The sequence below is a fragment of the Gobio gobio genome (assembly GCF_949357685.1).
Source record: "Gobio gobio genome assembly, chromosome: 1".
Lineage (NCBI taxonomy): Eukaryota > Metazoa > Chordata > Actinopteri > Cypriniformes > Gobionidae > Gobio > Gobio gobio.
In genome coordinates, this window is record NC_137097.1 from 70839755 (window position 1) to 70853480 (window position 13726).

At 36.5% G+C, this 13726-nt stretch overlaps 1 protein-coding gene across 1 annotated transcript in view; it reads left to right on the plus strand.

Annotated features, from left to right (window-relative positions):
• Positions 1-12375: 12375 nt before the first annotated feature.
• LOC307124412 (uncharacterized protein) overlaps positions 12376-13726 on the plus strand; it is a 57081-nt gene continuing 55730 nt past the window's right edge. The window contains exon 1 of the mRNA XM_079813586.1: positions 12376-12596. Within this exon, the coding sequence (XP_079669712.1) occupies positions 12545-12596 (52 nt within the window). The 5' untranslated portion in view covers positions 12376-12544. The remainder of the gene's footprint in view (positions 12597-13726) is intronic.

Sequence of the window (13726 nt, forward strand, 5' to 3'; positions counted from 1 at the left end):
CTGACACAACCCCATACCATGACAGACCCTGGCTTTTGGACTTGTTGCTGGTAACAGTCTGGATGATCCTTTTCTTCTTTGGTCCGGAGCACACGGCGTCCATTCCTCCCAAAAAATATCTCAAATACTGATTCATCTGACCACAGTACACGTTTCCACTGTGTGATGGTCCATCCCAGATGCCTCCGAGCCCAGAGAAGTCGACGGCGCTTCTGGACACTGTTAACATAGGGCTTCCTTTTGGCACAGTACAGTTTTAACTGGCATTTGTGGATGTAACTACGTATTGTGGTACTTGACAAAGGTTTGCCAAAGTAGTCCTGAGCCCATGTGGTGATATCGCTTATAGATAAATGACGATTCTTGATGCAGTGCCGCCTGAGGGATCGGAGATCACGGTTGTTCAGCTTAGGCTTGCGCCCTTGTCCTTTACACTCTAAAAAAATGCTGGGTCAAAATAACCCAATTTGGGTTATTTTGGCAACCCAACGCTGGGTCAAATATGGACTAACCCAACGCTGGGTTATTTTAACCCAACTGGTTGGGTTAAATCTTTAACCCAACATGTTGGGTTGTTTTATTTAACTCAACTATTGATTAAAAATTACTACATTGCTGGTTAAATAAAACCCTGAAATAGGTTTGAAAATAATGAGTGCAGAGAATTACCAGAGGAAACAGTAATAATCAAAAGGAGAAGATTTATTAATAAGAGAGCAAATTTAAGATAAAAGAAATTCATAGAAAAAGGCAATATTTTCATGCTCAATGAACATTTAATTCCAATTTGTTTAGAAATATTTAAAAAATAAATAATATCAATAAATTACATTAGCTTTACTTTTAACATTTACATTAAATACCCTTAAACTCATAGCTTTTATCAAATTGGCACAAGAACACAGTGGCACAATAAAATGCGTTAGAAACAGTATGCATTACTTTGACAATTTTCCATTTATGAACTCATAACATCTTAGAGAGGGTTGTGGTTCCAGTACTGCTTAACATGACAAGTATCCACGGAGCAGTCTTACTGATGGAGATTCTGTTCCTGGGAGTTTGTAGACAACAGTTTGCAAAAATTCCCACACTGGTGCGCACTGCTTTGGGAAATGAATGTCCAAAACATAAAAAACTTTAAAACCTGTGTCCACAGCACCAAGGAGAGTGTTTGCCTGTAGTGCCTGTTTGCCAACTATTACAAAGGCCTGATGGCACTGACTGTCATCCCCAAGACCAAGTACAAAGGGGAAGGGTTTAGTGAGCTCAGCCTCCTTCAAAAATTCCACCATGTTGGTCCCAACCTGTTAAAAACAGAAGAATGTTAAAAACATACAACTCACAGCACAATGTAGCATTATATACAAAAATAGGGGTGGGACAAAATATTGATATGGCGATATATTGTTGTCCTTCACAGTGTGATGCGAGAATCGATACACTGGCGCCTATACACTATTTTTATAAAATCTGAGAGCTTTCTTACCCTGCATAGACAGCAACGCAACTACTATTTTAACAATGTCCTTACTACCTTTCTGGGCCTTGAACATGGTAGTTGCGTTGCATGAGGGTGAGTAATTAATGACAGAACAGAATTTTCATTTTTGGGTGAACTAACCCTTTGAGATATAGACTGGCTAGTTTATTGCTGTATATTCAAATCTGTTTCACTGAATCCATTTTTCCAGGATCCATTTAATACCCAAGAGGCAAATATTATTATTATTATTACTATTATTATAATATATAAAATGTATTTTGTACAGATTTAATTGTGTTTTACAAAGAGAGAAACGTTGGATTATGCAACAGACATATTCAGTGCCTTCTTGTAGTTCATTAATAAACTATCACTTTGTTATATCTGTGTAGATATGACCATATGACTATGGTTTTAAATTTCCACGCAAGTGCACCTTCTAACATTACAGATATGTCACACATGAACTCACTCATATGCTTTGTATAAAGCCATGTCTCAACATCTTGAGATATTAATGTGTGTGTGTGTGTGTGTGTGTGTGTGTGTGTGTGTGTGTGTGTGTGTGTGTGTGTGTGTGTGTGTGTGTGTGTGCGTGCGTGTGTGTTGTAGCTTGTTGGTCTAGAGCAGTGTTTCCCAACCTTTTTTCAGTCATGGCACCCTTTGAAAATGTTCTCCATTTTGTGGCCCCCCCTCGCATACGTTACACTAGGAGTGTAACGCTACAGATTGCTCACGGTTTGGTTTGTATCACGGTTTTAGGTTCGTTTTGGTACGGTTCAGTATTTGCTATGTTCAGGGAAAAAAGGACTACTGTCAAATAAAAATAAAGAAAATAATAAGAACAAATAATTTAAACACAAGCAGCAGCACATATAAATACTATTGAGCAAAGATACTAATAAAATAAACTATGCTTTTCAGGTACGTCTAACATTAGTTTTCAGGTACAGAAATTGATCAAATGTAAAATAACATTGCATATTTGACTGTATAAATCAAAGATTAATCCTATTAAACTTACAAAAGCTATTCAATCAAATATATATATATGAAGGACTTTTACACGGCACCCCTGCTCTCGTCAGACGGCACCCACCCCGGTTGGGAAACACTGGTCTAACGGTTAATAAGTAAAACTGTATATTATTCTGTCTGAAGAACCTTCTCTCTGTTTATAGATACGCATATATGACATACGTTTAGCTGTAGGTAACTTAACGTTACTCTGCAGTAGAGAAAGTCAGACAATAAAGTCCTCTTGACTCTTATTCAAGACTCACTCTAGTGTTTCATGACTGGACAAAAACACGGTTTGGAAGATGGACTCATGATGTACTCTCTAATATTGTTAATTTTAAACAAAAAATGCGATAAACCCCTGACGCGAGTGTCTTATCACAAAGCAAACGAGGCTCGCGTGTCTGTCGACTATCGACCTTAAAAAACCCATTATGAAGACACATAATGTTAGCGAACTAAATGACTCACATAAGTCACATATTTCTGGGGAAATGTTGGCCAAAAGAGACATGTGAATTATTCAAAAGGCAGGAAAAAGCTGTATAACAAAGTATAGGCTTAACAAACCAAAGAACGAAGCTAGGGGTTAACGTACTTTTTAAGACTGTTGTGTCGTGTGAATCGCCCTATTTTGCATACTTTTGCATTTTTCTGGGGTAGAGTAATAGTTTTCTAGATTAAATACTCTAAAACATACCTTTTTTCTCAGAATAACAGCTGTCCTCGCTGAAAAACGATACCTCCTGAGTCCTGAGGTGATTCAAATGGCCGCGAAGGTAGAGTTGTTGGTCTGAAGTCTTGTTTGAGGCGTTGATGGGGGAGGGGTGGGTTCACTGTTTCAACTGTCAGAATACTTGACCCAACCGGTAACCCAGCGGTTGGGTTACACAAAAAACATCCCAACACTGAGAAAATAACCCAATAAAATGACCCAACAGTCTCAACCCAGCGGTTGGGTTAAAAAAATAACCCAGCATTTTTTAGAGTGTACGCACTGAAATCCCTCCAGATTCCTTGAATCTTTTAATTATGTTATGCACTGGTGAATGTGAAATATCCAAATCTCTTCCTATCTTTCTTTGAGGAACATTGTTTTTAAACATTTCAATAATTTTCTCACGTATTTGTTGGCAAACTGGCGATCTTCGGCCCATCTTTGCTCCTAAAGGATTAGACCTTTCTTGGATGCTGCTTTTGTACCAAATCATAATTACAATCACCTGTTGACATCACCTGTTTCAAATCACATCATTATTTAACCATTTTACCTCATTACTAGCCCTAAATTGCTCCTGTCCCAACTTTTTTTGAAATGTGTTGCAGGTCTGAATGACAGGAAAGGATGCATATTTACAAATGACATGAAGTTGACCAGACAAAACATGAAATATTTTGTGTTCATATTGTCTGCAATGAAATACAAGTCAAAGTAAATTTAGAAATCACTTCTTTTTTTTATTTATTTGCGTTTTCCATACTGTCCCAACTTTTTCTGATTTGGGGTTGTAATTAAAATTAAAATAAAGTTTGTGAAGTAGACCTACACAACTCTTTAAACTGAGAAAGGCTGCCGTGCCGAAACCGGTGACTAGAGGCCACTGTTCACTTAATGTTGAACGTGCACTGACCAAAGCAGACCAAAAATGTTGCAGGTTATGCATAATGTAGAAATTGCGCTTTGAACAAATGCTTTCTGTTGTTTTGGCAGGTAAAATGGTATCTGGTGTACAGTTTTTCTCCTTTGCCAAAGTAAAAAATGTGAATATAGAGATGTTTACCCTCTGGTGCTCCTCATTTGGGAGTTTCTCTGGTTATCTTCCCGGTCAGAAGTGACCGGACACCTAAACATTAAACTTCCTCCACCCCAGGAAGTTTAACCCCAGTAAAACCAATGTAATTTATTTTTCTTCAATAATATTTTTTCTTGTGTATTTTGAGATGATTTGATGGTACTTATTAATATTTATGCAATAATTATGGTCTATTTTTCCATTGAAAATAATACTTTTATTATTATTATTATTATTATTATTATTATTATTATTTTAATTAATGCAGTATTTCAGGTTAAAATAGAGACTAGGCCTTCAAAATAATTTTTTCATCTGGTGGAATTATTTAAGACAACTTGCAATCATGGGTGTAACCACTAGAGGTCTCTATGGAGAGGCTTGGGAATTCCCTAGTTGTCTTTTGGATACATTTAATGGATTTTTTTATTTGGATTTGAATATATATTTAAACAATCTATTTCTTATCAAGTTTTACATTTTTTTATATATAGAGTGTTAGTTTTTGCATCATGATTATAATAATACTTATTATTATTATTATTAATTTTTATTATTATTATTATGTATACAGTCAAACCTAATCATTGTGTTAGAAAGAGAAAGCAAGGAAGCATTTTACGACCCATTTATTTATTCAGAATTTGTAAAAAATGCAGTGCAGTATACAAGTTGTGTTGTATTAATACATCTTACTTGCATATTATATTTGGCTTTGAAGTTTAAAACAAATAATGATGGAATTATTATAATTTCTTTAGATGTGTCCAATGGGAGGCAATCAGCATAAAATAAATAATTATAAAAACGGATCTGAGCTGCAGAGATATTTAACTTATGAAGCATTAGAAATATGAGGAAATATAAAAGACAAACAAACAATGAAAGCTGCACCTTTTTGAATACCTGTCATTCAACTGAAACGACACACAAGACTGCAACTGAATGCAGTTTCTTTTCAGAGACAAAGTTTATGTTGCAGATGAAGCTGTGCATTTACTGAATGAGCTATGCCACTGTACGTCCGACTGATTGCACCTTATCTTATACATTTACTGAATGAGCTCTGTGCTTTGTCCGAACTGCTTGCACTTTAATTATGTGTTTCAATTTAACCCTGTTTTATTTCTAGGTTTTAATTATTATTTTTTCTTTATTTTTATTTCCTTTTAATTCCTATTATAACTGTTATACTATATATATATTTTTATTTTATTTTGTCATCTATGACTATTTTAACTTCATCTCTGTGTAAAGCACTTTGAATTGCCACTGTGTATGAAATGTGCTATACAAATAAACTTGCCTTGCCTTGCCTTATACTGTAAAGACTCATAGCCCATCAAAAAACATTTAAATTTAGGGAGACACTTGTGCTCAAGTCTTGATTTTTCTAAGAATTGTGTGCAGTTTCAGATTAGTACCATCTCAGATGCTTTTCTTTTTCTTTTTTCTCTTCATACTAGGGTTGGGAACCGAGAACCGGTTCTTATGCAGAACCGAAACTGATTTTTGAAAAATACCAGAACCGCGCGAAATTCCTAAGTTTCGGTTCCGAAAACGGTTCTGGTGCAATGTGTGTGCGAAGCGCTGGAAGCGTATCCTTTCATAGCGAGTGACAGCCAGTGTTGCCAACTCCGTGATTTTCCCGCTTTCCCGTTTTCCACTGTTGCCGCGGGCTGTGTTTCATGTCCGCGGGGTGAAACGATTGTGCAATTGTGCGGGTTTTGTTGTGAAAACCTGGCAACCCTGGCTCACCTCATCATGAATATTAATTACGTTGCCTGCCGCTTCCAGGAGTGCAACGCAGTTCAGCCTGAAAGCCCTCGCGCTACACATTTACGGTTTTGCGTCAGATATTTTCTCGTTGACCACCAGCATAGCGAAGAGAAAGTCACAAGTATGGATTCATTTCCAAAGAATGAATGATAATGAAGCAAAATGTAACACGTGAAAAGTTAATAACATGCAAAGGAGGCTGCACTAGCAATTTGACAAAACATTTGCTACAGCGCAGAGTGCCACAGGGCTTATACCAGATTTATAGTGAAAGGCCTATATATATATATATATATATATATATATATATATATATATATATATATATATATATATATATATATATATATATATATATATATATATATATATATTTGTCAACCGTTGAGTCACCATGGTTTAGGTAAGCGTTTAGGCACAATTACCTTTGTAATGCTGAATTGCAATTTATTATTTACAAGTTCACTGAATAACTAAATTACTATTAAATTAATATATAACTAATTAATAAATATAACTAATAAATATAATTTATAACTTGGTTTTATTCAGAGACAGAGAGATAAAATGTAATAAGACAATTTCAGAGGTGTTCATTTGAAAAAAAATGTGTTGCAAGAATGGCTTAATTAATACTGTAATATATGTACAGTACAGGACTTTTTTGACATTGCCAACCTGTAAATAAATTTTAGAGCAAGTAATAAACACAAAATGGATTGTTTGAGTTGCGTATTGTGCCTTTTTCCTTTACCACTATTTGTTTAATAATTTTAATGGAACCGGAATCGGAACCGGAATCGTTAGGCGGAACCGGAACCGGAACCGGAAAATTTCTCACGATTCCCAACCCTACTTCATACTGAGGTTTTTCCGTTTAATCAGAACTGGTTTATCAGGATTAGATAAAGTTACACAGAACTCTGAGTCAGAGAAAATAATACAGGTTTGAACATGTTGTCTTCATGCACCAGATCACTACAGATGATCATCATTTCATCTGAACATAAATCTGCTTATGTTTATTCTTGTGGCTGTTATTCAGTTATATCTGATGGCATATATGTGTAATGAACTGCTCTAAGACACGAAGGCTGAGGATCCAAACGCAGCTTTACTAAAGGGTTATCCACAATCATAGTAAAAAAACAGGCGAAGCAGTTTAAACAGGCAAACAAGACAGGATAGACAGGCAAAAGGCTTATCCACGGAAACGGGGTGAGACAAGAAACCAGGGAAAACGCTCAGAAATGCAGTAATACAACAAACAAGACTTTGCAGTGAATGACAGGGTGAACAGGCTAGATATAGAGCTCCGGAGGTTAACGTCACGCAGCCTAAACTCCGCCATTTTGGCAGGCAACCAGGGGGCGCTAGAGCGGCTGTTGCATTAGTATCTATAAAATAATTTAAAACCGGACTGTTTAAACTTTACTATTTCAACATGATGGACAGCTGATGTGCGGCAGGGTGCCAGAACAGGCGGGGGAAAGCAAAGGGGAAATCATTTTATCATAGTAAGTTGTTGAAATCCCATGAATTTCAGTTTATTCTTCATTCTTAACTACTTTTACCTCACGTACCTAATGATAAAAACAAATTCCCATTAAATACGATAATTAACCCTTAATCGCCCCTCAAGTAGGGTTTACGTTTGAGTCCCTTGGGGTCAGATAGACCCCAAACTTTTACAGAGCGATTGCATAAGGAAATATAATTTTTTTACATGGAAAACTATATATCATTTTTTTTATTTACTTCTCAACTATACATTTATGCTGTGTTTTTGTGGGTGTTTGGTAGTTTTTTACCTATTTACTGCACAAATACTTAACTATGTCATAAATTGGCTCATTAAAAATCATTTTTTTATGAAAAAATCACTTGAATGATGATCTTAAATAAATATAAATAGTTTTTGGACATTGCTCTATGTGTTAGGGATAGAATACCGCCATCTGTAGGTTTGTGGAAAAACTTTAGGAATTATAGTTAAAGAGAAAGAGAGTGCAATGACCACATTATCCAATAGAGGTCCATAGGGAAGTTATGCAAAAGTTAAGCTGCCTTTCATCTTTCTTTTATTTGCCCTTTTCCCTCTCTTTCTCATGATTGTTCCATGTTGCATTTGTGCTCTAGTATTTGTCCTTCATTTATGTATGGAATTTTTTCAGATTTATGCCAGTTTTGTTGATTTTATTTGCCAGTTTCTATAAAAATGCTCTCTGTTGCAGTCACACATGTGTGTGTTTGTGTGCGTGTGTGTGCGTGTGTGTATGAGACAGAAAGTTCGTTCCACTTTGTGTTTATGCTCTAGGACCAGATCTTGATATAAATGTAGACATTTTCAGATTTATACTGGATTTAGTTGATTGTTTTTTACAAACAAAGTGAAAAAAAAACTAAAGCATTTTTTACATTTTCCCATTCATTGCCAAAATCCAAAAAAATGCTCCAGACACCTGTGTTTGTGTTTGTGTTTGTGTGTGTGTGCGTGTGAGTGAACATGCTTGTTCCATATTGCATTTGTGCTCTAGTATTACTTCATTTATGTATGAAAATCTTTCAGATTTATGCCAGTTTTGTTGATTTTATTTGCCAGTTTCTATAAAAATGCTCTCTGTTGCAGTCACACACATGTATGTGTTTGTGTGTGTGTGTGTGCGTGTGTGTATGAGACAGAAAGTTCGTTCTACTTTGTGTTTATGCTCTAGGACCAGACCTTGATATAAATGTGGAAATTTTCAGATTTATACTGGATTTAGTAAAAAAAAATTGACAAAAAAAGTGGAAAAAATGTATTTTTTACACTTTCCCATTCATTTTCAATGTGGGGTCAATCTGACCCCGAGGGACTTAAACGGTAAAAATTTTTTTACACACCTTTAGAATAACCAAATCAAGCCCAGGTTTTTTGTGCATGTTTAGATAGATTATTTAGGAAAAGTCACCGAGTCTCATGGCCCTGAGATGAAGGGAACACTTTTAAAAAATGGAGGAAAAGTCCAGTGGGGTCAGCTGGACCCCAAGGGACGATTAAGGGTTAAGTAAGGAATAATTGACGACGGGCCGTTCAATTATTAGAATGATAATGCACACCCGAGGTGGTGATGCGGTCACGACGCGAAGCGGAGTTACACCTCGGGTGTGCATTATCATTCTAATAATTGAACGGCCCGGAGTCAATTATTCCGCTTATGCTACGGTTACCACACCTCAAGACATCGATCCGATTATATATTTAAAGGGATTCGTCCAGTTTTTGTACTTAAATCGCTATTGTGAGTAGGACTATTTCTTCCGCGTCTCATCCAACGGCTCTTTTGTTAGTTCCGAAACGTCATTTTAAAGCTGTTAACGAAGGCTTGAGCCGTTGATAGCATTCTACTGCAGTTATTAATAAAGTTATTAGAAAGAGAATGAGAGCGACAGAGAGAGAGAGAGAGAGAGAGAGAGAGAGAGAAAGAAAGAAAGAGCGCTTGTGTGAACTAGGCTCCTTCTGTGCGTCTCTAAACAGCGCTGTTATTACCTCGCTAGTGAAAAAATGTCACGTGTAGCCTTTAAGTTGCTCCACTATATAGGCGAACTGATCAAATCGTCAGGGCAGCGCTGACAGCTTTTTGTGCAAACTGTAGTGCGTGTGCGAGCATGTGTGATTTCAGTAATGAGACAGAAAAGCTTGCCTTTGTTGTTTTTCATCTGGACTGTCTAATAATGCTGCCGCCCAGTTGCTGAACGTTTTATATTCACTGTAAATATTAAGATTTACTTTAGGAAAATCGTCTGTAAGATTGTAGTTTTTAAGTCCTGTAATTTCCGTTATTACAGTTAACTATGCGCAGTGATATGGAACTGTAATGCGGTCAAGAGCTGCCTGGAACTACGCTCGCTGTGCGTCTCCCAGAAAATAACTGCACACCTCAGAACGTTCATCAGCTAATCAGATTCAAGCATTCAACGGCCCCGTAGTATAATCATGAATAACATACAGTAAGTGCTTTTATATATAAATCACGAAAGGCTATTTTAAACTAAATTAAGGATCAATAAATAAATTAATACTGAAACAAAAATAAGAAATGGCATTTATTGATTATGACTGATTTTATTTGACATGCACAACTCGGACCGATGGAACAGATGCACACAGCGGCGCTGTTTTGGACAGGTTTGTGTTAACCACTAACATAACGTTAATCCATTCACATGTTTTCTCTCTTAAAATGTAAGTGCATGTAGGCCTGTATGTCAGCATTATCATATACATGTAAAGAATTGAAGGGTGCATCTCAATCTGCTCCTGGTTCAGTAGTCAGGGCACTGATCAGGACATAAGTCAATGGGCTGATCCCTGATCAGTGCCTGACTACTGAACCAGGAGCTGATTGAGACGCACCCGAAGTCTGTGATGTAAAACAAGAGCGTATTGATGCAGTTCAGTCTGCCTGCTATTCTATCAGTTAATGTTACTCCTGATCGGAGGCTTCCGTAAATATTTAGTTTATACGTAGATTTAGGCTTCAACTAAGTTTAATGGTGCAACACAAAAATATTTAGTAGTGCATAAGTTGTAACTTAGTGCCCATTTATGTCAAAACTTGGCTAGTTGTAACTTGCGCACAGCTGGAGCAACAGGTGTCCGGACTGGAAAGCTATCCGATCCCTTATCCATACACATGAAAAGCACCCCGGGGGCCTTATAGGGATATGTTATGTTTAATCTATTAAGTTTTGCTATGTACAAGTTTATGTCTTTTTAACTCTCACTGGTGAATTGTGACGGTATGGTTTTTCTCTATTTGAGCTGATTCTAAAAACGAGGCACATAATGAATTATGTCCAAACACTGAGAGGTGAATATATGAGTCTCATCTACAGGTGTTAAAGCTAACACTGAAGCAGTGTTGGATCTACTCTTTAGTGTCGACTGTTGAATGATCCAGGGTTCTGTTTTTTGTACCTCACTTAATACATCTGAGATGATTTGACAGATGCCAGATCTTCTAATCGTGATAAATCATCTCAAGCTTATTTGATTCTTCAAACTAATTTGCAGATTTGATAAAAATATCTGGATTCAGTTGTCCATGCTCTTGTGTTCAGTGGAAAGGGCAGATGTATCAGCAATGCAGCGATGGATGATCATGGTTTTGCGAATGTTGAAACTTTGCATGCATGTTCATAACCCTAAATGAGAAAACAACAACAACAACAACAACAACAACAACAACAAAAAACAACATAGGTTAACCAGCATGCAAAGCATTCTTTTTTTTTTTCAAAAAGTGGACCTTTTTTTAGCCCCCACCCTCCACCCTCATTTTGTATTTAATTATAACATTCAAATACTAAATTCTGGTGACATTTTATGCGCTAATTTGCACTGGATTTTCTTGCCTGCTGTTTTTCTTAATGAGCATGCTTTTTATGCACAGAAAATATACTACAATGAAGTCACTCAATTAACATTTGTAGGATCACTAACTTATAATTGGTCAGCAAACAAAGGTGCTTTATTTATTTGGCCTAAAATGCGTGCATGAGCACACACACCACACTATGTAGTTAGGGGGTACGGGGGCATGCTCCACAGAGAACATTTTGATTTCTCTGATCTACATATGTGCATTTTAAGATGTTTGAAGGCCAAAAAACGGATGAGAAATAGCTTTAAAACCAAGTCAGTGGGCAGTAGATTATTTGTCAATTCCTTCTCTCTCCTCATCTCCATCACTCTTTCTTTATCTCTCATTCTCCGTATCTTGCCCTGTCTCTTCACCTTCTAAAGCAGTCAATAAAGTAAACATAGGCCTAGTCTAGGGTCAATTTAGAATATTTTTTATTAAATCACTTTCTCTAAGTTAATTCACTGAAGGATTCTACACATTCATTATTATTCTTATGCCTTATATGAAGAAAGCTTTGTTAATGTTTCTTGTCCTCTCACATTGACAGTTGCTAATTACATTAAATCACGTAAACTATATACAGTATTGGCCTATTTTAAATTCAAAACAGACAAAGGTTTGTTAGTTTGCCTGATTATGTCTGTCGGTAGTGTAACATTTCAATACTACAAAACAGCTGCCAAATATTGTTTAGTTTAGCTAAGTTACTTACATCTTATCTCGCACTTTAAGGCTGTTTAATCGTTGTGCTGGAATCGCACTCAACATCACAGATGCTCAGCACCTTCAGTGAACATAAAGCCTGTCTACTTTGTTTTGATTGAACCGTTCGAACCACCCGAACACCCCCTGCCTACAGGCAAGCATGTTCATTCTTGATCTGTTAATAGTGTACAGTTTCAGATTACTCCCATTGCAGATGCTTTCATTTTTTTCACAGTGATGTTTTTCCATTTAATCAGAACTAGTTTATCAGGACTAGCTGCTGTTCAACAGAATTCTTTGTCAGTCTTCAACTCTGACGGTCGAGAGAGAGATGTTCATAATTTTAACTGATCATGGATTTGCTCACGTTTATATTTGTGGCTGCAGTTGCAGTTTTATCTGACGGTATGTACATTGATTTTCTGTCTTTAAGCAGATTCTGAAGATACGGCACATCATTAATTATGTCCCAAATAAATCTATGCAGACTTACTCAACCAGTGTCCACAGTTTGGGCTGAATTTATGTTGCTCATGGTCTTAAATACCTTTGTAGTCTAAAGGCTTCTGCTTTAATTCTAGAAATTAGTTTTTATGAATTGCTTAAAAAAACTTGTAATTAATTTTACTTTTTTATTTCAAATGCATGATTTGAAGCAGATAGTGAAGCAGTCGACTGGTTTTAGCAGTCAAGCTTTCATCAGTTTTGTAGGTTGATTTTCTTGGGAGACGACAATGATTTCTATCCACAGCTGTTTTTATAATGTATTACTTTTATTTAGTAGTTTCTGATCATTAGTTTTCTCTTTCCTGCATTTGTCATACACAGGTCTTTGGTGTTTGTTGTCATAATGTACCAGCTAACAACTGTGATCTCTTGTGACTCAAACCCCCTTCAAGTCCATTATGAAAGTTACAGTTGTTGTGATTGTCATTCTCTAAAACAGCACATGTGTGGCTTCACAGAAAATGATCTGAACATCCACTTTAACCTGTTTCAGATTTTACTGTTTGCTGTGGTCAAGTCATTTTTAGTTGTATAGCACTTTTCACAATACAAATGTTTTAAAGCAGCTTTACAGAAATGCATGATGCTAATGTTTATAAAATCTTAATGCCTAATTATCCGCATTTATCAGTTTGGAGCTGTGCAATAGTTTACATTTAGTGACGATATGAACAATCAGGCAGTGTAGACTTGATTTGATAAACAGTATGTTTATGAGTAGCTGTGGTGTCTTTTTTCTCAGGTAATATTTCCTGGTGACCTGATTTGACCTGCCATACAACATTTTTTTGTTTAAACAAAGAAAATGAAAGTGTCTTGTTTGACATATTGTTACGCCCTCTAGGCGTATGTGTCTTGTTTTCCCTGTGTGTGTTCTGTTGCAGGAGCCTGCTCCCCCATTGGTTCATCCATTTGCACTTGCTCCAGCCAATCGCTGCCTTCTTGTGACCAGCCAATCGCACAAAGGGACCTGAGATCATCCAGGGCTATAAAAACTCAACATGCCGGCTATTCAAGGAGACCTCTTT